The 14,699-nt window shown below is 48.6% G+C and overlaps 6 protein-coding genes across 6 annotated transcripts; 4 read left to right on the plus strand and 2 right to left on the minus strand.

The window, feature by feature from the left end:
- Nucleotides 1-1,244: 1,244 nt before the first annotated feature.
- nhp6 (high-mobility group nucleosome-binding protein) lies at nucleotides 1,245-1,676 on the plus strand (the record flags this gene model as incomplete). Its single annotated transcript, XM_016738275.1, has 3 exons — nucleotides 1,245-1,314; nucleotides 1,369-1,464; nucleotides 1,516-1,676. 3 exons carry the CDS (start codon nucleotides 1,245-1,247, stop codon nucleotides 1,674-1,676), a joined length of 327 nt encoding a protein of 108 aa, XP_016594384.1.
- Nucleotides 1,677-4,897: 3,221 nt separating this feature from the next.
- On the plus strand, nucleotides 4,898-7,051 carry PEX2_009990 (uncharacterized protein; the record flags this gene model as incomplete). The annotated part of the gene is made up of 6 exons (XM_016738276.1): nucleotides 4,898-5,316; nucleotides 5,377-5,946; nucleotides 6,134-6,547; nucleotides 6,604-6,708; nucleotides 6,765-6,946; nucleotides 7,008-7,051. The coding sequence occupies 6 exons, from the start codon at nucleotides 4,898-4,900 to the stop codon at nucleotides 7,049-7,051; spliced, it is 1,734 nt and encodes a 577-aa protein (XP_016594385.1).
- A 515-nt stretch (nucleotides 7,052-7,566) lies between these two features.
- Nucleotides 7,567-8,793, minus strand: PEX2_010000 (CCDC174 family protein; the record flags this gene model as incomplete). Its single annotated transcript, XM_016738277.1, has 1 exon — nucleotides 7,567-8,793. One exon carries the CDS (start codon nucleotides 8,791-8,793, stop codon nucleotides 7,567-7,569), a length of 1,227 nt encoding a protein of 408 aa, XP_016594386.1.
- A 339-nt stretch (nucleotides 8,794-9,132) lies between these two features.
- On the plus strand, nucleotides 9,133-10,312 carry PEX2_010010 (homoserine dehydrogenase; the record flags this gene model as incomplete). The annotated part of the gene is made up of 2 exons (XM_016738278.1): nucleotides 9,133-9,166; nucleotides 9,234-10,312. The coding sequence occupies 2 exons, from the start codon at nucleotides 9,133-9,135 to the stop codon at nucleotides 10,310-10,312; spliced, it is 1,113 nt and encodes a 370-aa protein (XP_016594387.1).
- A 144-nt stretch (nucleotides 10,313-10,456) lies between these two features.
- Nucleotides 10,457-12,790, minus strand: PEX2_010020 (heme-dependent oxidative N-demethylase family protein; the record flags this gene model as incomplete). The annotated part of the gene is made up of 6 exons (XM_016738279.1): nucleotides 10,457-10,687; nucleotides 10,742-11,424; nucleotides 11,501-11,799; nucleotides 11,859-11,893; nucleotides 12,353-12,667; nucleotides 12,725-12,790. The coding sequence occupies 6 exons, from the start codon at nucleotides 12,788-12,790 to the stop codon at nucleotides 10,457-10,459; spliced, it is 1,629 nt and encodes a 542-aa protein (XP_016594388.1).
- Nucleotides 12,791-13,884: 1,094 nt separating this feature from the next.
- PEX2_010030 (alpha/beta hydrolase) lies at nucleotides 13,885-14,659 on the plus strand (the record flags this gene model as incomplete). The annotated part of the gene is made up of 2 exons (XM_016738280.1): nucleotides 13,885-13,906; nucleotides 13,959-14,659. 2 exons carry the CDS (start codon nucleotides 13,885-13,887, stop codon nucleotides 14,657-14,659), a joined length of 723 nt encoding a protein of 240 aa, XP_016594389.1.
- Nucleotides 14,660-14,699: the final 40 nt, after the last annotated feature.

Here is a 14,699-nt window from a genome sequence, read left to right on the forward strand (position 1 = left end):
TGAAATGCTTCCTTGTTATTTCTACCTCCTTCCGCATGTCTCTTATGAGGCGGTTTTTCTGTAATATTTATGACTTATTCATTGTAGCCTACCTGCAACAACTGCAGGCTAAAGGAGCATCGTTGCCTATAGTATTATTCAATAGAACAAATGTTGCAACATAAGTTATATCAAATTGGATGGCAAACACTCATGGTAATGACAGGTATGGGGTACTTCCCGAGCAGACCCTTTTACTATGGTGTTACCGCGTACTGTGTACCTGTACGTTTGCGCGGTTTATTAATATGACGGAGCGCAATCCACAAGTTCCAAGTGCCGGAATGATGGTCTCGTTTCATAACACCGTATTGAATTCCCCAACACATATAATTGCCCACAAAGATTTCTCTTTGAAATCCCCAAAAAAAAAAAAGATTGTGCATGAATAAAATCAATTGGAAACGATCTAAATGGAATTTTTCAAGGTAAATTGGGGAAATAATACGTAAATTTCCAAAAATCCATGGTAAATAGTATGGTGGCCAGTGTAAATTACAAGTATTGAACCATACGTTTTCTCTCAGCCAGTCAGCGAAACCAGCGAAACCGTGCTTGCCTTTCCCTTGCTGTGGCCCCCCTCTCTTTGCTACTACTACGGCCCTCCCCCCTCTACTCTTCTCTTCTCTTACTATCTTCCTACACTACCAACTCCCCCCATACAAACTCCCTCCCATACAAAAAAAGGTACTGCATATCAACCGAGTTCTATAAATCAACACTTCTGAATCACATTTCCTCCACCACCACCACAACCCCTTTTTTTTCCAGTTCTTTTGGTCCTTAGAATCCTTTATTTTCACCTCATTGCCTGTCTTTTTTTTTTCCAATTTGCGCCGACCTTGTGGTCGCGCGCTGCATCTTGATCTATGTTTTTGTCCACCTAACTAACTTGAAAACCCACAGTCCTTTTTTTTCAACATATTCTAATTCGTGATCCTCGAATTCATGTGAGTTGGTCTTATCCCTATCATCTTGAAGCTCTGTTTTCCCTCGGTCGCAAGTGATTGAGTTGCGCGCAACGCGTCTAGCAAACACTTCGCGTCCACCATTCTTTTCTCTCACCTCCACTTCTATTCCTTTCAATTCCATGTCAATTGCGCATGCAAACCTACACTTGACTCAATTGCCCCTTTCATTTCTTCTGCAATACACCTGTTGTGGCAAAAATTCTTAGAAATCACATCTGACCTTCAACAGTCATCATGCCTAAGGAAAGCACCACCAAGTCTACCCGCAAGGCCCCCGAGAAGCGCGTCCAGCGCCGCAAGAAGGGTAAGTCAACAAAGTAAACTGGTTGTCACCGACTTGTACTAATTTACTTACTAGACCCCAACGCGCCCAAGCGTGGTCTCTCCGCCTACATGTTCTTCGCCAATGACAACCGCGACAAGGTTCGCGAGGAGAACCCCGGCATCAGCTTCGGTCAGTGAATCTCTTTCCCGGCTTTGTTGTACATATCTAACACCCCTACAGGTCAGGTTGGCAAGCAGCTCGGTGACAAGTGGAAGGCTCTGAGCGAGACCGACCGCAAGCCCTACGATGCTAAGGCTGCCGCTGACAAGAAGCGCTACGAGGAGGAGAAGGCCGCCTACCTCGCCAAGGCTGAGGAGGAGGAAGAGGAGGAATCCTCTTAAGTGCCCTCTAGCTTCACTTCGTCTTTTGCCTCTGGGCGTTTGTGTTTCTCTAATGGTTCTCCTGATTTTTTTTCGGACGGTTTCGTGCACGGTTTCTGGGTTTGGAGGACGGCTGGGGTTTACTTGCTTCTGAACTGTTCCTCTTTGCTCTTATCGAGGGTATTAAGATATCAATGGGAAATCTCAACCTTTTAAATTAGTGCCAAGTATATTTTCCAAGTAGCTTTAAACGATCGTAAGAACAGCAGGCAAGGGTTGGCAAGCTCACTTGCATTGTGGGGATGACTGAAAAGTAAGCTTCAGTCTGTTGTGCAGGGGGTCTTCTGCATCGTGTTCAGATTGACCTCACTTCGGCTCTGATTTTTGGCTGCGGAGCTTCGGGGAAGCTTCGGGAGCTCTCTGGAGCTCGGCTTTTTTGCCCCGCAAAATCAGGCGGGGCTCACCGCCTGCGTCATTCACCGCCCCATAATCCGGGGTCGAAGCTTGAAGCTTAACCTTGAGTTTGTTTCAAAGATTGTGGGAATCTTCGAATCAATATTGCTTCGTCCGCTAACCGTGGACTTTTCATCGGAGATTTCAAATCCAGATCAAAGCAGATGTCAAACAAAAGTCAGCAGAAAAGCCATCGTGGTTGATCACAAGGCGTCATCGAAAACTACGATATACTAGGAGCCGACAGCTATCTGGAGCTTGGGATTCATGAATCACCCGAGCCTAAACCCTCGAGCCTCGCTCTGGAGGTCCTAATTTGGACTCTAGTAAGCTCTGGGGATGTCTGGGATCCGCTATGTATCCTAAGAGCTAGCGCGAGGGAACACACCCGCAGACGCAGGGTGTGCTTATGCAATATGGGTGAGGGTCTACCTAGGTACGGGTACGACGATGCGATATACGACGTGATACAGTGCGATTATACGCGGGATATTATATTACGTTCCGGACACGATGACACACAGGGTGATGATTATACGAGACGGTTACAATTGGGACTCACGATGAGACGGGAATACAACAGGGCGACAATACGATGATACGGTCTCACCATAACACCGGCTTCATGATTCAGCACTACCAGCACGAAATACTAGGCCAATTATATTGGAGCCTTGAAGTCTGAAATACACCGGTGAATCGACAAGCTGCAACAATTCCTTTGAAGAGGTTTTGTAGGCATCAACCCCGGTGAATTATCGTTCGTTTCGACGATTGCCTAAGTAAGAGTCGACCGTGGTCATCCAAATTCGGTGTGTCCGGGTACATCGCCGCCCCCTCGAGAATGTATTCACATGATTCCAATCAGCACCACATGCTACATCTCGATCTCCTTGATGCGTCGATAGCTTACAATGAATTCCTTAAGGGAGGCTCTGTCATCGCGGTGGTCGAGTTCATGCCTATAGTGCATTACTGGGTATCTATTCAATCTTCAAAGGGACTTTGCCAGGCTTGTCAACGCATATGCGCGAGCATTGTCTATTTGAGTTAATCTGTCTCAACCGTGAACGAGAGGAAGCTTGTACCGCTCTAAAGTTGCCTCAACTTTGAAATCTTTTCCAACTCCCGGAGAGCCAGTGGACGGGACCGGCTATGTGGCTGCTACCCGCCTCTAGGGGTAAGTCCAGCTACCCAGCTAATAGGTGCTAAATCTTCTACGCAGGAAATAGAATAAGACAAGACCACCCCTTGTTTAAAAATAGCGAAGTTGAATGAAACAGCCACTGCACGATAACATGTCCTTGTTTCGGGTTGATACTTCAGCTAGTCAAATAATACAAGCCCCAACCGATCATCAAGACCAGATCCAAAATCTTCTCTGTAGAAAGCATTGCCAAATAAACATGCTTCTCTCCGCAATGGCATTTAGATATCTTCGCTAGGCCGGTTTAAAGCGGAGAGCCAACTCAGGTTCCAGTAAGCCTCAGCGGACTAATGCTTATAGGTCTTTGTCTCCTTTACATATCCAATAGAGATATATTCTGCATTCCAGATTATATCCATCCTTTGTCTTACGATTAAAATTATACGCTAGCAATGCTACTATAGGATAGACATTATACTAACAAGTAGAAATTAGACCATCAAAAAAGCTTTACTACAGTAGAGACCGTATATACCTTCAGATGGTTTAGCAAATATTAGTATAGCCTGTAGGGGCAAGGTACCTTTAAGCGGCTATCTACCGGTGGTAGTACGACCAAAACCAGCCAGTTTTAGGTTAAAGTTCATCGCCGTCTGAAATATATTGCTTTAGTCTGGGATCATTGAGATGGATTATCTTGTGCAGCAGGGCTCTATCATCGGTCTCAAAGAGACTTTTGCCATCTGTATTGTGAAGGGCGGTATCTGACGTTTCCCAGATTTCTTCGACTCAGGGGGTGTGAAATTCGCTATATGGCATGATTCACTAGAGAAGTGGAGTGGGTGAGAAGAAAGATATGGTTAAGACCCTAAGGTGATGTCTGCTCAGTGACACTATATATAGACTTTGGGCTGTGGAGTATTAGAGGCCCAAAAGGAGCGCATCTAGCCAGAGACTTTCACGTGAAGGAATCTAATTAACTTGGTATTTGCTTTGCAGTACTCGATTTCCTACCATTTCCCTCTGAATAGTTTCCCCTTCGACTTTGCGATATATAGTTTTCACAAGGAAGCGACCAAATCCAGGAACCAAGAGTCTATCTTCTACTCTACTCTCTGTATTTTTATCCCAAGGCACTGTATCTTATGATTGGTCTAAGTGAGGGGGGCATACCTAGGTAAGACTGAACAGTTCTCCACATTTAGGGCTGGGGAATACCCTGTGAACCATGGAATCTGAGTCAACCAGCCGAAGCTTATGAGCTTATAACGAGTATATATCCCCGAGGTCTCTGCATCCTCAACAAGCGGTCTACGATTGAGAAAAGAGAAACGGGCTGAAGCTGACGAAGAGACGAGGGCTCCACAAAGCCCCGCCATTCGCGCGTGAACACGTCAGGTCTTGGACGCAAGGGAGAACCCTGCCCAGAGAGCCTCATGGGCCTTTTTTTTTTTTTTTTTTTACTTGTTGTCTTTGTTAAATAATCTTAATTGTTCGTATGTGCGCCCATTGGCTTATTTAGTTCCTAAAATTTTCCTAGCCCCTCTCCCTTAAAGAGCCCTCCCCACCATATCTCCCCCCTCCTCCCACCCAAAAAATAGAACCCCTCCAAGCCTTATGGCCTGACCCTGTGAACTATAATATGGCTCATGCGTTGCGCGCATCTCGTCAGAGCGCCGAGGACATCGCGGCTGGCTTTTATGCCTTCCGCGACCCTCTCCCAGAACACGTTGGCGAGATCACATCGCTCATGTCCGAGTTATACGCAATCAGCTCAACTTTGACCACCTTGGACCGTCTAGCCGAAGATCCCCGAAACCGCCGTTATTTTGAAATGATAAAACCCGATTTGAATGTGGTGCAAGCCAGTTTCACATATACAATCGAGGATATCGGTGATTTTTTCAGAGATCTCGATAACTACGATGCCAGTCAAGCGAAATACAAACGCACGTGGGTAGCCATGAGCCGGTTCTTTTGGGATCAATCAAATCATAACCTGGCAATCCGCCTAGCCAAGTATAAGACGGCCTTTGAAGAGTTCACTGATTTGCTAAGAGAGTAGGTGATCCACAAAAGAAAACTAGTAATATGTATATACTTATTCCTGGTCTTTATTAGGGGTCACTACACTTCCTCCATCCTCGTGACCCTCGTCGGTAGCTTCAAGACTTTACTCTCCACGCAAGATAGTCGGTCTGCTGCTCGCTTGGAAGGCATGATGCTCCGTCCGAATGACTCGCCTACCAGAAACCGCGCAAGTCCCCCGAGCCCGGCGAGGGAGCGTCCGCTGAGAGACCGCCCGACGAGGGAACACTTAGTGAGAGATCGCCCATTGAGGGATCACCCAATGAGGGATCACCCAGTGAGAGACCACCCAGCAAGAGACCGCCCAGTGAGAGATCGCCCAGTGAGAGACCACCCAGCGATTGACCGAAATCCACGAAGGCAGAGGTCATACGAGCGCACTCGACCGCCGCATATGTCTCCTCCACCGATGTCACCTTCCTCTACCACTTCTTCGGATTTCCCTCCGTCTGTACTGGATATCCCGCTCTCGCCGCTTACTTCTGCATCTGCAACGACGAATACTAGTAGCTCGACTGACCCTGATATTATCAAAGAGCACTGGGCCAAGGAAACATTCGGCTCTAATAGCACCAGCACTCCTCTACCATCTGTGAGAGAAAAGTGAGTTATAGATGGCTTGCTTTGCTCTTCGGAATATTACTAACATACTTGGTAATAGGTCACACTGCCGCGGAGAACCTTATCCAGGCATTAAACAATTAATTAAAGACAAGGGCTTTGAGGAGCTCCTCCAACTGCAAGTCAAGAATATCTACTCCTTTTGAGCATGTGTTTTAACAGAATAAAGATCCTTGAATGACGAGTCCGACATGCGCGTATCCTTCTACCTTAGGAGGACAGACCTCCGCGTCCGCATCCTTTGCAGGGAACCCCACCGGACGGGGCCGAGTGACTACTACTGCTTGCCGCTCAATTTACTCGAGGTCTTGCGAGATGGCTCTTGTCTCCGACTATGCAGACGGCGGAATCGCGGAACAGAACTTGTTTTATGGACGCAATTAAAGTTCACCACATTAGAAGGTCAGCAATACCCATCCGAATGCTCTGTCTCGGCTGTCGAAGTGACAATGCTCACACTTTATCTTGCAGATCTGGTGCTATTCCATAACACATTTCTTGCCTTGCGATCCCAAGATGAAGGCCACCCTGTCGGGGAAATTTTAGATCACGAGCTGGCACACGAACAAGAATGCTTTGGGGGGTGAGCGATCCACACTAAGAGCAGGAACTAAGTGCAAAGAGGCTGATATCTGCTAGCACAATCACCGACGATGACTACGTGCACGCGCTGCGCATATATAAAGACACAGTGACTGGAGCTGTAAGACTCCAGGCATCAATCCATCTAGGCGAGATGAACTAGTATGTCAAGTGTCGATTGTTCGAATCAAACATCGAATGCTAATAACATAACGCAGCACACCGGTCTGGACTGCGTTCGTCACCCACAACCTCAGGAAGCGCAGTTGGCTTAAGCTATACGATTCCAAAACGGTGATTTTGCGTGATACCAAGCCTGTGGTATTTATGTCAATGGATGAGTATACATCCCCGCGGACGTCACAGGGACATCATGTCCTGGAGTTCACAAGCTCTTCTGGTAAGTGGACCTGAAGCTAACCCAAGCTCGAGCATTGTGAACTAATTGGACTTTGTCTTAGATGCCACGGGATTCCTGAATATCATGGATGAATTGGGTGACTGAATTATTATGGGGAACGTGGTGGGACTAGCAGTTTATAATTGGAATCTCTGTTCTGACATGATGAGTTATGAGTTATGTTGATATGACTGCGATGATTCAAGATTTCAAGCCCATGCCATTACTTCCTAGTAGTTCCGATTGTTGTTCCGATTGTTAGTTTGGTCCTTCTATGGACTTCCTGATTCTCGTACTACACACAGGCTTCAAGCGTTCAAGCGTTTCATTGTCACAGCAGCACTACCACCGGCTATGCTATGCAATGAGCTTGACATATTCAGCTAAAGAGCCTTACCTGATCCTCGGATTCATTGAAATATACAGACACACAGACTAGGTTGAATCAAATTCATTATTGAAAAGTAAAAGTGAAAATTAACTAATGAGGGGTATCACACATACAAAAAACAACGCAGAGCGTAGAAAGCAGAAAGTATCTTGTCAATCAAAGCGTGGGCAAATGGGATGGAAAAATGATGAGGCATGACTTGGCCACCGCGAAACACGACGGAAGAAGCCTAGGAGGTGTCCTTGTCCTTGTCCTTTGCAGCGTCAGCGATATCATCTGGGTCAGGATAAACCATGACCATGTACCGTCGCCACAGCGGACATTTGGTTCGGTCGTACGGGGTGTCCGACTCAGGGTACAACCATTGTGTGGGGGGTGGTTTAGGTGGAGGCGTTGTTTGTGGCTTGGGTGGGTTGCGTTCGGCTTCAAGGTCCTCCAGGCGCCATCTCTCCTTCCGCTCCTCATCAAGTCTCTTCATTTCTTTTAGTCGCCACTCTATATGAGCCTTACGCTCAGCCATCCGTTCTTCGTCCGTTTTCCGCTTGAATAAAGTCTCCTCTCGCAGAACTCGGAGTTCTTCCATCTGCTGCTTGCGCTCCTCCTCGTCGGTAGAGAAATTATAGAATCCAGTTCCACGGTTTCGAACCTCTGCTTCGGCATCGTAATGCTTCTTCTCTGGCGGGGTAGGCGAGCGGTCACGACGAGCAGCGAGATGGGACATGTGCGATGCAATGTTGGCATCGGGATTGAAGGCTTCAGTCTGAACGGCTTCTCCGTAAATCAAATTTTCAGGACGAGCAGGGCGCCAGCGTTCCTGGGCAGCTCTACCACCTGCTTCTTCATCCTTGGCGCGAGCGGCTTCGGCGGCTTCGGCGCGAGTGCCACGGCGAGAACGGCCAAGATCGTCTTCGTAGGAAATAATCGATGCATTGTCATCATCGGACTCATCTTGATTGAGAGGCTCCTCGTTTGCATGCTTGAGGTCGAAATCAACCAATACGTCTTTCTCCTTGCGTCGTAGTCGGGCTAGGTAGGCGTCCGGGTCGGATGGATCAACCGGCATGTCATCATCATCACTGTCACCGGCAAGATGTAGTCCCTTCTTCATATCATCGTAAAGGCGCGCTTTTTCCTGCATGCGGCGTCGAGACCGGCCCAGCGTGTTGGCGTCGACGGAGCCGATGTCCTGGGTGCTCCTGTGAACTTGCTTGACGGCCCTGTTGTCATCTGCGAGATCGGCAGCTGCGCGCTTCTGAGTGCCTTTGTTGTGCTTAGAAAATATATCCGACTTCGGATTCTTGGAGGGACGCTGGCGCCCACGCGACGGAGCGGAGGTCGCATTTTGGGCAATGAGTGAAGAGAGCTGAGAGGTGAAGGCAAGGCTTGAGCTAGTTTGCTCAGTTTTATTCTTTTTGGAACGGGGTTGCCCGTAGAGGGTATCCTGATCAGCAGGCATGACGATGTGAGTTGTGCGTGCGTAATGTCAAGAAGTTGTAAGTTTCACGGAAGTTCTACGTCCTACAATGACCAAGTGCCATTGGAGGCTTATCGTAAGAATCGATAAGCCCGATGGCGCAATATACACCGCCAAACCATAAATCTCACTTTCTGCCTGCTCTTGCTGACTAAGGCCGATGTTCGGGGCAGCCCCGCGCCCCCACTACTCAGGTGAATAGATCGCGCCGTGACTCAATTGATCGATTCTTTAGTTTTGATCTGATATTGACTCTTGATTGAGAATCAGAAAGTAAACCAGATCAAAATAACCAAGGAAAAAAATATCCCAATCAGCATCATGTCCGCTAGCCCTATCTACCTTGGTGTCATTGGTAAGTGTCCCCGACTACTGAGCTTTGAAAAGTCCAAATCAATTGAGTACTAATGACTTGATATTAGGTGTCGGAGGCGTTGGCACTGCCTTCCTTCAACAGCTTGCTCGTCTCCCCAATGCGCCCCAGCTTGTCGTCCTTGCCCGCTCCTCCCAGACCCTCCTTGCTCCGACTCCCGCCTACTCGCCGGCCATCCCTGCCGCTGACTGGGCCACAGCTTCTGCTACACCATCTCTGACCAAGAGCGGTGCCCTTCAGGCCGAAGAAATCGCCACATACCTTGCCGCAGCCCCTGGCCGGGCCATTTTGGTCGACAACACCTCCGACATTAGCCTCGCCCGGCAATACCCCACATTCCTCAAGAAGGGCATCTCAGTCGTGACACCCAACAAGAAGGGATTCTCCGATGACTTGTCCCTGTGGAAGGATATCTTTGCCTCTGCAGCTGAGGGCAAGGCCCTTGTGTACCACGAGAGCACCGTCGGCGCTGGCCTGCCCGTGTTGTCCACCTTGAAGGACCTGGTGGCCACCGGTGATGAGGTCACCCGCATTGAGGGTGTGTTCTCTGGCACTCTTTCTTTCCTCTTCAACACCTTCGCCCCTGCCTCAGGCTCTTCCGATGCTCAGTGGAGCGCCGTCGTCGCCCAGGCTAAGGAGCTTGGCTACACCGAGCCGGATCCTCGTGATGACCTGAACGGCATGGACGTTGCGCGCAAGCTGACCATCCTGGCCCGTATTGCTGGTCTGGAGGTTTCCCGCCCTGACTCTTTCCCTATTGAGTCGCTGATCCCCGCTGAGCTCGAATCTCTGCCTTCATCCGCGGACGGCATTACCCAGTTCATGACTCGCCTCCCTGAGTTCGATGCCCAGATGGCCAACATTAAGGACACCGCTGAGAAGCAGGGCAAGGTTGTACGCTACGTTGGTAGCATTGATGTCGCTGCCAAGGCTGTCAAGGTCGGTCTGCAGTACTTCGATAAGGACAGTGCTATCGCTGGTCTGAAGGGCAGTGACAACATCATCAGCTTCTACACCAAGCGCTACGGTGCTAACCCCCTGATTGTCCAGGGTGCCGGTGCCGGCGGTGACGTTACCGCCATGGGTGTTTCGGCCGATCTTATCAAGGCTGTCGAGCGCCTGCGCTAAATTGCCGAGGCTTGCAGGCTAACAAAGATAAAATCTAAAATCTAACAACTATATAAAAAACCCCTCTTCCTTAGATCTAAGCATTGTGTCATATATACTCTATAATTCTTGGATCTTTCACATAACCCTAATATATGCCGGGGCCTAGGCCCTTAGGAAGTCCTTCAATGCTTCTCCCCACACATCTCCCTTCTTATAATTATGCATTTCTGGCACATTCCCCCTCTTCAAGCCATCAACCGCATTCGCAAGGTCTTCACCAGAACCCTCATCTTTAATCTGCCTAACCGGATAAACATAAGTGTGAATGGTAAAGACAAGAGCCTTGGACACCGGCAGCCGATGCAGTGTTTGACGCTCACACCGGAGAACAGTCTATAGTGGTATCAGCGCTATTCCATCAAACGAACTTCCTCGCAGCCCACATACCTGATCAACATTCAGTTTCCCGAGCTCAATAGCCTCTTCATTTTTCCCCACCACAGCATGAGTGCCACTAAAAGCAGCAAACAGCCCCGTGTCTATAGTGATACTCCAATTGACTCGTTTCACAAACTTCCCAACCGCAAGGCGCGCAAAGAACCTATCCATGCTGCGTCCGATCTTCTCTTGATAACGCGGGACCGGCGTATGAATATCCACCATACGCAGGCCGAGTTTCTTGCGCGTGTTGAAGCCAGCCGGGAAACAGGACGCATATGCCTGTAGTACATATTTCGGCTGTTCCTCACTATCGGATAAGAGCTCAGGGAGCAGGATCAGGAAATCCTCGTCTACTGTCTGGGACAGGATTTCTAGGGCTTGGATTGCTGGAGTCGTTGGCGACAGGGTTGTTGGCCAGGTTGCGCCTGTTACCAGGTTGTGGAAGATCGAGCTTTCGGCGTTTAGCTTGAACATGCTCGGGTATCGGGTGGGTAGGTATGTTCCTAGCACGAAATTGTATAGTTCGCTGATGGCGGGGCGGATGCGAGGGTCTTCTTCTGGGGTTTGATCGTTGTTGATTGCCACCACGACGTCGTGGTGCTGCTCGAGTACGGACTTGCGGAGGGCGAGTCGGCTCTTGTATGTTTTGTCCATCGGGATGAGCTCTGATGGATCAAGATTCTCAAGTGCTAAGATGCATTAGTCTGGATATGTGTCGAGTGTTGTAAAATGGCAGATCTGTATAAGATCGGACGAGGGACTAACCCATGGTCAAATTATATTTGTCTTTTCCTTTGAATGGCCGAAATTGTGATTGCTCGGTCTCCTCCCAATTGAATCCCTCCAGAGGTATGATGGGGGATGTCTTATTCTCTGAGCAAGTTGTCTCCGTCTTCCCGTATGCTTTGGCCTTGCGAGATTGTCGAATCCTCCACATAGCAGCACACAATCCCACGATAAGGACAAAGAGCAGGTTTCTGGAGAGTATGAGCCATGGTGCATCGATGTCCACCTTGTATAGAGCTTCTGCCATCCTGCTCAAATCAATATGGAGTAGATCTGAGCTATTGAGGGTTATAATCCTTGCTCGACGGAGACCTTTATGCTCAGAACAACTACCTACTCCGCATGAACTCCGCACGAGAAAGCGAACTTTGTCTTGGGAACTTGTCTTAGAGCTTATCTCTCTCCACTTTGAGTGGCTGAACGCTCCGTCCGTTGTTGCTGATTGACTCATACGGCCGAGACGGTCCTGCGGGGTTGGCTCTTGAAGATAAGATAGTTGGGGTATTCGATTATGTACATAGGCGACTCACTCCCCAGTACCAGCTTTGTATCATAGATCATACTCTGCTAGTATCACATAATATTCGATGTAGTATAAGTCATGTACATGCAACCTTGAAAGACTCGAGGGCAATAAGAGAAATGTATGCTTGCTCAATAGTCGAAACGACAGATACCACAGACAAGACACAAAACAATAAGATAAGATCATAAACATCATCACTTCTCACGAGGAAGGGGACCTGATCATCATATCTGCCCCGAGCTCCTTTGTTTCAAGATCCCATCTCCACTCGAATGTGGATACAATGGTTGGACAACAGGGCTCACGTTTTCCTTCCCAGGGTCATCACGATCTCTCCCCCTCTTCAGCCCTGGGGAATCATCTCGATCTCCACCCTCACTATCACCGGTATCTGTCTCGACGCCGCGCAGTCCAAATGCCCTCCGTTGCCCCCCCGGACGTTCATTCAAGCTCAGCGCGCGAGGGCGCTGTCGACCACCTGCTCGTCCGCCAATCCAGGGAATCTCCCAAAGGATCAGTCGATATAGCCAGATGATTGCGTCTAGGAATACGAGGAAAGCCCAGGGGCCAATTGTGATGAGACCGAGAAAGAACTGCGGAATCCGGGGTAAATCAGCGAACTGCGTCATAGGGAAGGGGCTAAGAACGCAAGTCGGAGAGCAAAAGGGGAAACTCACGAAAATTCGAGCTGCCCAGCTCTCGAGGTGGGTAAGCTCTGACGGAAGGATGGAGTACCACGCCATTTCGGTGTGGATTTGGAGTGCTGGCGAGCCTCGGGAGGTTACGGTTGCTGGTGGGTTGGAGCTGTGTCAGTGCTTTGGCGCGCTGCGACTCGGCCCACCCTTGCTGACAGCTTCCTTTTCAAGGCTGCTTCATTTTTTTATGGTCAGTCGAGCACTTTGGATTATTACGTAGTAAATGAAACGTAGAGAACCAAATTTCACTGGTTCAGCTTGGATTCCGCGATCAAGTTACTTCGATCTGATTGGCTGGACCCTGAATGCTCACGTGAGCTCTGTATTATGTAGCCTGACAATTCAGGTGTCTATCTGCCTTGCCAACCACAACTCTTCACGACATCTTCCTCTCTTTTTTGGGAGAATACGTGTATCAACTCAATTTGGATTGACCGGTCATAAAAAAGTACAGTCTGGCAAGTATGTCTAACCACCACGCTTTTCCCGGGCGATGGCCGACTTGGTATCCCACTGTTCTTCCACCACATTATCTACATCGTGTCCTTATAACTATTTAGTCTTTAGCATGTATTTAGAGAAGTCTAGACTATTCATCATTTGTATATATTCCTGGTTATGATGCCATTCCTCGCCTTGCTCAACACCCACATGTTTTGTATCTGATCTCGAAGAAAGTATACAGTACTAGCACACTATATTATTCGTGGTGTTATAGCTAGCAATGGGAATAAAAGTACGGGATGGACATGTCGAATAAGACTCTATGATAGTATATGAGAGTATATAAAACCATAACAAGCATAAAATGAATAGAAGTCCTACATCGTCAAGGCGTGAAAAATATGGCTTGCGTCCTGCATAGCCTTGTTCATCGCTTAATGTGGAACTATCGTGCTGATAGAAGAGGATAATAGGTCACACCGTGGATAGAAAATCGCGGGATCTAATAACCCTCCGGTACGAAGGAAAAAAGCACTAGCCTTGTTACGTTGACGCATACAGAATGACCATTATTACTAGTGGGCTATAGTATAGGCGGTGCTTAGCAGCCACTACTTTATAGTTAGTCTACTATACCCCTACCCAGGTGCACGAAGTAAATTTCCTCTCCATCCAGCCCTTAAATATCCAGTTCAACCATGAAGATCCTAATGATCCACGGTATTTGACACCAGAATCGCGCAGTCCTACGGAGTAAAGCTAACCAAAATAGGATCCCGCCAATCGGGCGAACTTTTCCGAGCAAAACTCCAGGCCTTAGAAAAACTGATACACCGAGCTGTCGGCCCTCTCCAGGCCGACGGAGTTGAACTGGTGTACCCAACAGCTCCCTTCGCGGTAAAGCTCCCCTCCAGCGGCACGTCCGAACTACGCAATCGGCACGGTGCATGGAACTGGTTTGACTCCGAATCCATCGACGGACTTTATCCCGGGCTGGAAGGCGGCCTGGAGTCTATTGCGTCTATTCTCAAGGATTCCGGACCGTTCGATGGGATAGTTGGCTTTAGTCAGGGGGCCGCTGCGGCCGCTATGGTCGCCTCGCTTCTAGAAGAGAATCGAAAAGATGCATTTGTCCGATTGGAAGCGGAGGCTGGGATTCCATATCCCGCTTGCTTCGCCACACTTGAACACCCGCCGCTCAAGTTCGTGGTAAGTATTTCGGGTTATGTTGCCTCTCATCCGGCTTACCATGCTTTCTATAACCCCGTCATTCGGACGCCAGTGCTGCATTTTCTGGGGAGTATGGATACCGTGGTGGATGAGAGTGCATCGATGAGGTTGGTGGAAAGCTGTCAGGAGTTTGGGGACGGGAAGAATCAGACCGTTATATGGCATACGGGTGGACATGTGGTTCCAAGTGGAAAGCGAGAATTCGCTGCCGTTGCACATTTCATCAAGTCCAACGCGACCTGAGAAAACTTCATGATTTAAAATTCATTTTAAATTCATTTCA

This window comes from Penicillium expansum (genome assembly GCF_000769745.1).
Source record: "Penicillium expansum strain MD-8 chromosome Unknown contig25, whole genome shotgun sequence".
Lineage (NCBI taxonomy): Eukaryota > Fungi > Ascomycota > Eurotiomycetes > Eurotiales > Aspergillaceae > Penicillium > Penicillium expansum.